The sequence below is a fragment of the Salmo salar genome, unplaced genomic scaffold, assembly GCF_965601325.2.
Source record: "Salmo salar unplaced genomic scaffold, fSalSal1 ptg000691l, whole genome shotgun sequence".
Lineage (NCBI taxonomy): Eukaryota > Metazoa > Chordata > Actinopteri > Salmoniformes > Salmonidae > Salmo > Salmo salar.
In genome coordinates, this window is record NW_027675466.1 from 1396425 (window position 1) to 1407249 (window position 10825).

The following is a 10825-nucleotide window of genomic DNA, read 5'->3' on the forward strand; positions in this document are numbered from 1 at the left end:
AAACATGCTAACCTCTCACCATTACCAATAGCAGAGGCTACAACAAAACATGCTAACCTCTCACCATTACCAATAGCAGAGGCTACAACAAAACATGCTAACCTCTCACCATTACCAATAACAGAGGCTACAACAAAACATGCTAACCTCTCACCATTAGCAATAACAGAGGATACAACAAAACATGCTAACCTCTCACCACTACCAATAACAGAGGCTACAACAAAACATGCTAACCTCTCACCATTACCAATAACAGAGACTACAACAAAACATGCTAACCTCTCACCACTACCAATAACAGAGGCTACAACAAAACATGCTAACCTCTCACCATTACCAATAACAGAGGCTACAACAAAACATGCTAACCTCTCACCATTACCAATAACAGAGGCTACAACAAAACATGCTAACCTCTCACCATTACCAATAACAGAGGATACAACAAAACATGCTAACCTCTAACCATTACCAATAACAGAGGCTACAACAAAACATGCTAACCTCTCACCATTACCAATAACAGAGGATACAACAAAACATGCTAACCTCTCACCATTACCAATAACAGAGACTACAACAAAACATGCTAACCTCTCACCATTACCAATAACAGAGGCTACAACAAAACATGCTAACCTCTCACCATTACCAATAACAGAGGCTACAACAAAACATGCTAACCTCTCACCATTACCAATAACAGAGGCTACAACAAAACATGCTAACCTCTCACCATTACCAATAACAGAGGCTACAACAAAACATGCTAACCTCTCACCATTACCAATAACAGAGGCTACAACAAAACATGCTAACCTCTCACCATTACCAATAACAGAGGCTACAACAAAACATGCTAACCTCTCACCATTACCAATAACAGAGGATACAACAAAACATGCTAACCTCTCACCATTACCAATAACAGAGGCTACAACAAAACATGCTAACCTCTCACCATTACCAATAACAGAGGCTACAACAAAACATGCTAACCTCTCACCATTACCAATAACAGAGGGGGTTTGATCTTTGTTAGTAGAATCACAAGCCTCACTGCAGGTGTCAGGAATCCCGCTTCCTGAGTCTGTTTCTGCCTGAGCTGACTGTTTTTTGTTTGGTGTCTAAGGGTGCGTTCAGAAACCTATCTGGTTGCTAGGCAACGAAGTTAGGCGGGAGATCTAGTGATATTATTACCCTGTCTGGTTGCCAGGCGACGAAGTTAGGCGGGAGATCTAGTGATTACCCTACACCTGCATCTCATCAACCTTCTGCACACCTGGTCCTGATCATCACCTCTTCATAAGCCCTGAGCTGACATCTATTCCCTGCTGGATCGTTAGCAACGAACAGCCTCATGTTTCCTGAGCTAGTCTTGTTGTTTTGTTCTTGTTACTGGTTACTCACTCCCCGTTTACTCTGTCTACAGTCATCCTCCCGGAACATTCAACTCCCTTACCTGGCCGTCGGTGGTTTCAGTGACGTCATTGAATCCACCCATCTACTCTCATCAACTCACCTCCGCTGCCGCTTCGTCTCCTGGATCACTCAAATTACACATCAAGACTACCAATAAATACTCACCTTCATTTTACTCACCTTGTCCTGGTCTGCTTCTGGGTTCTGTCTTAGAGAAACATGACAGCAGGCATGGAATATGGGACAACATGCTAAACTTATGACTACTTTAATACACTATAAGTAATATGTCCGAATAATTACGACTTTTTCAAATGGGAGAACTACATGCATAAAGTACTTTCATATCTGATAATACTGACCTCAGAGTCTCCAGTTTACAGTGGGGATTCCCCAGTACAGCAGAGAGCAGCTTCACTCCTGAATCCTTTAGGTCATTGTTACTCAGGTCCAGCTCTCTCAGGTGTGAGGGGTTTGACCTCAGAGCTGAGACCAGAGAATCACAGCCTTCCTCTGTGACTCCACAGCCTGACAGCCTGCAAAGAGTCTAATCATATTAAAACCACACTGCTATTCTTTGGAGACAAAGAGATCATTACTTCAAACACATTGTTAATTTAGTGTAGAAGGACAATGGCAGATGCATTTGGTTAATTCTCCCAAACAACATATAGATTCTTCTTCTGTCTCCTAGAATTGTATGGTCATATTGTTATACTATACTAATGTGAAAATCAATGCATTTATTCAATGTTTTCAATATAATATTATACACATATTATAATGCATATTTTTCTTTAACCTGAATATTTCTTCCTGATGAATACTTCTTATATGTCATTTTATGTACTCACAGAACAGCTCTGGAGGCTTTGACCACTGGCAGCAGCCTCAGAAGACCTTCCTCTGATCTGGAGTATTTCTTCAGGTCAAACACATCCAGCTCCTTTTCTGAAGTCAGCAACACAAAGACCAGAGCTGACCACTGTGCAGGTGACAGGTTGGGTTTTGAGACACTTCCTGAGCTCAGGTAGCTTTGGATCTCCTCCACTAGAGAATGGTCATTCAGTTCATTCAGACAGTGGAACAGATTGATGCACCTCTCTGGAGAGGGATTCTCCCTGATCTTCTCCTTGATGTACTTGACTGTTTTTTCATGGGTCTTTGAGCTGCTTCTTGTCTTTGTCAGTAGATCTCGTAAGTGCTTCTGATTGGACTCCAGTGAGAGTCCCAGAAGGAAGCGGAGGAAAAGGTCCAGGTTTCCCATCTCACTGTGTAAGGCTTTATCCACAGCACTCTTGTAGAAAGAAACTTCAGACTTGTCTCTGAACAGCACAGAAAGGTTCCTGGACGTTGATTGCGGTTCGGCCATTAGATTCTCATTGTTGTTGATGAATGAGAGGAACACATATACAGCAGCCAGAAACTCCTGAATGCTCAGATGAACAAAGCAGTACACCTTGTCTTGGTACAGAACACATTCCTCTTTAAAGATCTGTGTGCACAATCCTGAGTACACAGAGGCTTCATTGACATCAATGCCAGCCTCTTTCAGGTCTTTTTCATAGAAAATCAGATTGCCCTTCACAAGCTGTTGAAAAGCCAGTTTTCCCAGTGACAGAATGCTCTCTTTATTCCAGTGGGGACCTGTCTCTTCTTTCCCAAGATACTTTTCATTCTTCTGTTTGGTATGAAACACCACAAGGTGTGTGTACATCTCAGTCAGAGTCTTGGGCATCTCTTCTCTCTTATGTTTCAGCATGTGTTCGAGGACTGTTGCAGAAATCCAACAGAAGACTGGAATGTGGCACATGATGTGGAGGCTCCTTGATGTCTTTATGTGTGAGATGATTCTGCTGGCCAGCTCCTCATCACTGAATCTTTTTCTGAAGTACTCCTCCTTCTGTGGGTCATTGAACCCTCGTACCTCTGTCACCTGGTCAACACACCCTGAAGGGATCTTATTGGCTGCTGCAGGTCGGGTAGTTATCCAGAGGAGAGCACAGGGAAGCAGATTTCCCTTGATGAGATTTGTCAGCAGAACATCCACTGAGGTTGACTCTGTGACGTCACAACAGATCTTGTTATTCTGGAAGTCTAGGGGCAGTCGGCACTCATCCAGACCATCAAAGATGAACACAACTTTGTACTTGTCGTAGTTGGAGATTCTTGATTGTTTGGTTTCCATTGAGAAGTGATTGACAAGTTCAATCAAAGTGTGTTTGTCCCCTTTCATCAAATTCAGCTCCCGAAAAGGGAATGAAAACACAAATTGAACATCCTGATTGGCTTTTCCTTCAGCCCAGTCCAGAATGAACTTCTGCACAGAGACTGTTTTTCCAATGCCAGCGACTCCCTTTGTCAGCACAGTTCTAATACGTTTGTCTTGTCCAGTTAAGAGTTTGAAGATGTCGTTACATTTGATTGCAGTCTCTGGTCTTGCTTGTTTCCTGGTTGTTGTCTCAATCTGTCTCAGCTCATGTTCATTATTGACCTCTCCTGTTCCTCCCTCTGTGATGTAGAGCTCTGTGTAGATCTTATTGAGAAGTGTTGGGTTTCCTTGTTTAGCGATCCCCTCAAATACACATTGAAACTTCTTCTTTAGATTAGATTTGAGTTCACGTTGGCAAATCACAGCAAGCTCATCTGAATGAAGAAATAACACAGAGGATATTAATATTACGTCTGTTTTAATGCCTACAGTATTGTAGGACTGTTATAACATTTTAAATTATAATCATTTATTATCTTAACTGACTGTATAAATGTGTAAATGTTTTCATAATGCATTACAGACTGGTGTGACTGATTATATTATTATTGGTATTATTGATGGTATTATTAATGTTGTCTCTCTCTGTCTCTCTAAATTAATCAACACAACACATCCCTTCTGCTACTTGATGAGGTCACTAGGTGTTGTGTTAAGGCTGCTACATTATCATTGAGTTACACAGCTACTTTAGCTGTACTTTAGCTACAGCTTTTAAATGTTATAAAACAGCATTCAACATGAGGCAGACAGATCTTACATTTCTCCAGTGTCTCAGCAAGCTCCTTCTGGTTCATTTTCCTCAGGACGTGCAGTGTGATCTTCAGAGCCCCCTCTCTGGCACTGCTCTCCTGCCTCTCATCTTCAGCATCCACCACTTCCTCATCCTGCTTCTGACTCTCAAAGCCTTCTGGGAGTTCTGGACTAAGAATCCTCTTGAACATCTTCAGCTCGTTCTTCACAAATGTCATAATTTTCTCTTCAAGCAACTGAAATAAATCAAGTAAATAAGTTAAGCAAGAGAATAAATGCTTTCTAATTAACACATTAATGAATAATTGACAGATCAACTTTACTTGAGGTCAACAAAAACAAATGTACATAACAGGACCACATACACTGAATATAGAGTCCAGGTCTGTTTGATGACTCTGGGAAGACTGACCACTGAGAATCTCTGACTCTGATCTCTCCTGTTGGTTTCTGTGGACAAAACATGAGATTACATCTCCTCATCCAGGGAGTGAGTGAGTACGGACAGACAAACAGACAGACATAGACAGAAAGCGGGACAGACAGTCAGAGACAGACAGACAGAAAGAGACAGACAGAGACAGAGACAGACAGACAGACACATACAGACAGAGAAAGACAGAAATTAGAAAGACAGACAGACAGACAGACAGACAGACAGACAGACAGACAGACAGACAGACAGACAGACAGACAGACAGACAGACAGACAGACAGACAGAGACAGACAGACAGAGACAGACAGACAGAGACAGACAGAGACAGACAGCGAAATACACACAGACAGAGAGACAGGCAAAGAGACAGAGAGACAGATAGACAGACAGAGAGACACCCACACAGGGAGGGAATATTGTGTTTGTTTAATTAATATTGTTTTAGGACTATGAAAATGGACAAAAGTATTAGCCTATGGATTATGAAAACAACCAAAATAAATGTGAAAATGGGAGAGGAGAAATGACTAGAGACAGTGTTGTTTAACTCACTGACCATGACCCATGAGTTCTTCTTACCTTTGTTCAGTAGAAAAGTCTCCCTCTCTAAAGAATATAGGAGGCTTCATAGACTGGTCACTCTTCATGGACACACAGCTGGGGACACGGGAGGCTGGTCTCTCCTGCTTGATTGGACTTCAACACAACAGAGACAAACATTACATCTCTCATCTACTCTGAGCTCAGATGGGAAACATAAGAAGAGCTCTGGATCAGACAGACAGACAGACAGACAGACAGACAGACAGACAGACAGACAGACAGACACAGACAGACAGAGACAGACAGACAGCGAAACACACACAGACAGAGAGACAGGCAAAGAGACAGACAGACAGACAGACAGACAGACAGACAGACAGACAGACAGACAGACAGAGACACAGACAGAAAGCGGGACAGACAGACAGATAGAGACAGACAGAGACACAGACAGACAGACAGACAAACAGAGACACAGACAGAAAGCGGGACAGACAGTCAGAGACAGGCAAAGACAGACAGAGACAGACACAGACAGACAGACACATACAGACAGAGAGAGACAGACAGACAGAAAGCGGGACAGACAGTCAGAGACAGGCAAAGACAGACAGAGACAGACACAGACAGACAGACACATACAGACAGAGAGAGACAGACAGACAGAAAGCGGGACAGATAGTCAGAGACAGACACAGACAGACACATACAGACACAGACAGACACATACAGAGACAGACAGACAGAAAGACGCAGACACAGACAGACAGAGACAGAGAGACACACAGACAGACAGAGAGACAGACACAGAGACAGACAGAGACAGACACAGAGACAGACAGAGAGAGACAGACACAGAGAGAGACACAGACAGACAGAGACAGAGAGACACACACAGACAGACAGACAGAGACAGACAGAGACAGACAGAGACAGACACACAGACAGAAACAGACATACAGACAGAGAAAGACACACAGACAGACAGAGACAGACAGCGAAATACACACAGACAGAGAGACAGGCAAAGAGACAGACAGACAGATAGACAGACAGAGAGACACACACACTGGGAGGGAATGTTGTGTTTGTTTAATATTGTTTTAGGACTATATAAATGGACAAAAGTATTAGCCTATGGATTATGAAAACAACAAAAAGAAATGTGAAAATGAGAGAGGAGAAATGACTAGAGACAGTGTTGTTTAACTCACTGACCATGACCCATGAGTTCTTCTTACCTTTGTTCAGTAGAAAAGTCTCCCTCTCTAAACCGTATAGGTGTATCCATAGACCAGTCACTCTTCATGGACACACAGCTGGGAACAGGGGAGGCTGGTCTCTCCTGCTTGATTGGACTTCAACACAACAGAGACAAACATTACATCTCTCATCTACTCTGAGCTCAGATGGGAAACATAAGAAGAGCTCTGGATCAGACAGACAGACAGACAGACAGACAGACAGACAGACAGACAGACAGACAGACAGACAGACAGACAGACAGACAGACAGACAGACAGACAGACAGACAGACAGACAGACAGACAGACAGACAGACAGACAGACAGACAGACAGACAGACAGAGCTCAGATGGGAAACATAAGAAGAGTTTAATTCCAAAACGCTACATATCCATTTTCAGAAATGTTGGTAAATTAGCTTTTATTGTTTAAAGAAATTATTAAAGAGATTGGTGTGTTTTTTCACTATCTAATCATGACATGTTCAATGACAGACATGTATTTGTTTAAAATCTATCACTTCATTTCAGAGAGACAAATAATATTTTTTTACCAAATGCTATATATCTGCCTCACTCTCAACTGTGACCGACCGTTTCAATTCGGTCATATGTAGAAAATATAAAATGGTGTTTTTTACGTTGGATAAAAGTAGAGACTCAGAGCTACAAAATGGTATATGGTATAATGCTATACACTACAGTTGAGGAACAATGGGAAAGTAATTCTGCTTTCAAAGTTGATCAACTTGTAACCTCACTTTTGGGAAAATGTCCTTTGAATGTTTTGGTACCTACTGGAGAGCTCTTCTTTGTCTACAGGGCTGTTACTTTGGCAGATAATGTTACCCATCTAAATAAATAGTTGTTATATATATAATTAATTAAATGTATGGTGTTTTTGTTTTATGTCATTTTAATTGTTTGTTATGCTATAAACATTTTATTTTATTATAAGTGGTAAAAGGAACTAGAAAATGTTATATTTTGCAATTCTGAGTAATTTCTACTTTAGTAAAGAATTACACATTATTCAGTACTACTGCAGTTGCTATATAATTCCAATAGATGGGAGCATAAGACCACAAATGACATTTCAGAAGATTAGTTTAGTTTTCTCCCTGGATACACCACCACTCCCCGCGCTTCTTTCTGTCCCTTTACACACTGCTAACGCAAGAGACTGAAAAAGCATTTAGCAGATTACTGTGAAGTAATATAATGATGATTCATGTTTATTATTACCTGTTTTTATGCTCATGTTTTGAAATTATACTTCATTAACCTGTTAGGGCTAGGGGGCAGCATTGACACGGCTGGATAAAAAACATACCCGATTTAATCTGGTTACCACTCCTACTCAGTAACTAGAATATGCATATACTTATTACATATGGATAGAAAACACCCTAAATTTTCTAAAACTGTTTGAATGGTGTCTGTGAGTATAACAGAACTCAAATGGCAGGTCAAAACCTGAGAGATTCCTTTACAGGAAGTGGCCTGTCTGACCATTTCTGGAACTTCTTTGCCATCTCTATCATTTACTAAGGATCTCTACTCTAACGTGACACTTCCCACGTCTTCCATAGGCTCTCATAGCCCGGGAAAAAAGAGAATGTCGTCATTCCAGCCCCAGGCTGAAACACATTATCGCCTTTCTCAAGTGGCCCATCAAGAGACACTAGCTTATGCGCGTGACCCCGACCGCCCCCGCCTTTGGGATTTTTTCCTCTGTTTGCCGAAAAGGAGATTCCCTGTCGGAATATTATCGCTTTTCTACGAGAAAAATGTCGTAAAAATTGATTTTAAACAGCGGTTGACATGCTTCGAAGTACGGTAATGGAATACTTAGAATTTTATTGTCACGAATTGCGCCATGCGCGCGACACTTCTTTACTATTTCGGATAGTGTCTGGAACGCATGAACAAAACGCCGCTATTCGGATATAACGATGGATTATTTTGGACCAAACCAACATTTGTTATTGAAGTAGCAGTCCTGGGTGTGTATTCTGACGAAGACAACAAAAGGTAATCAAACTTTTATAATAGTAAATATGATTATGGTGAGTGCTAAACTTGCCGAGTGTCTAAATAGCGAGCCCGTGATGCCTGGGCTATGTACTTAGAATATTGCAAAATGTGCTTTCACCAAAAAGCTATTTTAAAATCGGACATATCGAGTGCATAGAGGAGGTCTGTATCTATAATTCTTAAAATAATTGTTATGCTTTTTGTGAACGTTTATCGTGAGTAATTTAGTAAAATGTTAGCGAATTCCCCGGAAGTTTGCGGGGGGTATGCTAGTTCTGAATGTCACATGCTAATGTAAAAAGCTGGTTTTTGATATAAATATGAACTTGATTGAACAAAACATGCATGTATTGTATAACATAATGTCCTAGGGTTGTCATCTGATGAAGATCATCAAAGGTGAGTGCTGCATTTAGCTGTCTTCTGGGTTTTGGTGACATTATATGCTGGCTTGAAAAATGGGTGTCTGATTATTTCTGGCTTGGTACTCTGCTGACATAATCTAATGTTTTGCTTTCGTTGTAAAGCCTTTTTGAAATCGGACAGTGTGGTTAGATTAACGAGAGTCTTGTCTTTAAATGGCTGTAAAATAGTCATATGTTTGAGAAATTGAAGTAATAGGATTTTTAAGGTTTTGAAAATCGCGCCACAGGATAGCAGTGGCTGTTACGTAGGTGGGACGAATTCGTCCCGCCTAGAGAGGTTAAAGAGGTGGGGTTTCAGGTGTCTCCGGAAGGTGGTGATTGACTCCGCTGTCCTGGCGTCGTGAGGGAGCTTGTTCCACTATTGGGGTGCCAGAGCAGCGAACAGTTTTGACTGGGCTGAGCGGGAACTGTGCTTCCTCAGAGGTAGGGAGGCGAGCAGGCCAGAGGTGGATGAACGCAGTGCCCTTGTTTGGGTGTAGGGCCTGATCAGAGCCTGAAGGTACGGAGGTGCCGTTCCCCTCACAGCTCCGTAGGCAAGCACCATGGTCTTGTAGCGGATGCGAGCTTCAACAGGAAGCCAGTGGAGAGAGCGGAGGAGCGGGGTGACGTGAGAGAACTTGGGAAGGTTGAACACCGGACGGGCTGCGGCGTTCTGGATGAGTTGTAGGGGTTTAATGGCACAGGCAGGGAGCCCAGCCAACAGCGAGTTGCTGTAATCCAGACGGGAGATGACAAGTGCCTGGATTAGGACCTGCGCCGCTTCCTGTGTGAGGCAGGGTCGTACTTTGCGAATGTTGTAGAGCATGAACCTACAGGATCGGGTCACCGCCTTGATGTTAGTAGAGAACGACAGGGTGTTGTCCAGGGTCACGCCAAGGTTCTTAGCACTCTGGGAGGAGGACACAATGGAGTTGTCAACAGTGATGGCGAGATCATGGAACGGGCAGTCCTTCCCCGGGAGGAAGAGCAGCTCCGTCTTGCCGAGGTTCAGCTTGAGGTGGTGATCCTTCATCCACACTGATATGTCTGCCAGACATACAGAGATGCGATTCGCCACCTGGTTATCAGAAGGGGGAAAGGAGAAGATTAATTGTGTGTCGTCTGCATAGCAATGATAGGAGAGACCATGTGAGGATATGACAGAGCCAAGTGACTTGGTGTATAGCGAGAATAGGAGAGGGCCTAGAACAGAGCCCTGGGGGACACCAGTGGTGAGAGCACGTGGTGCGGAGACAGATTCTCGCCACGCCACCTGGTAGGAGCGACCTGTCAGGTAGGACGCAATCCAAGCGTGGGCCACGCCGGAGATGCCCAACTCGGAGAGGGTGGAGAGGAGGATCTGATGGTTCACCGTATCAAAGGCAGCAGATAGGTGTAGGAGGATGAGAGCAGAGGAGAGAGAGTTAGCTTTAGCAGTGCAGAGAGCCTCCGTGACACAGAGAAGAGCAGTCTCAGTTGAATGACCAGTCTTGAAACCTGACTGATTTGGTTCAAGAAGGTCATTCTGAGAGAGATTGCAGGAGAGCTGGCCAAGGACGGCACGTTCAAGAGTTTTGGAGAGAAAAGAAAGGGATACTGGTCTGTAGTTGTTGACTTCGGAGGGATCGAGTGTAGGTTTTTTCAGAAGGGGTGCAACTCTCGCTCTCCTGAAGACGGAAGGGACGTAGCCAGCGGTCAAGGATGAGTTGA

At 43.0% G+C, this 10825-nt stretch overlaps 1 protein-coding gene and 1 pseudogene across 1 annotated transcript; both read right to left on the bottom strand.

The window, feature by feature from the left end:
- Positions 1 to 2035, bottom strand: part of LOC145877140 (stonustoxin subunit beta pseudogene) — a 48286-nt pseudogene extending 46251 nt beyond the window's left edge.
- A 225-nt stretch (positions 2036 to 2260) lies between these two features.
- Positions 2261 to 5158, bottom strand: LOC145877168 (NLR family CARD domain-containing protein 3-like). Its single transcript, XM_082972459.1, has 2 exons — positions 4458 to 5158; positions 2261 to 4071 (listed from the first exon to the last, which is right to left on the bottom strand). Exons 1-2 carry the CDS (start codon positions 4666 to 4668, stop codon positions 2276 to 2278), a joined length of 2007 nt encoding a protein of 668 aa, XP_082828585.1. The 5' UTR covers positions 4669 to 5158; the 3' UTR covers positions 2261 to 2275.
- Positions 5159 to 10825: the final 5667 nt, after the last annotated feature.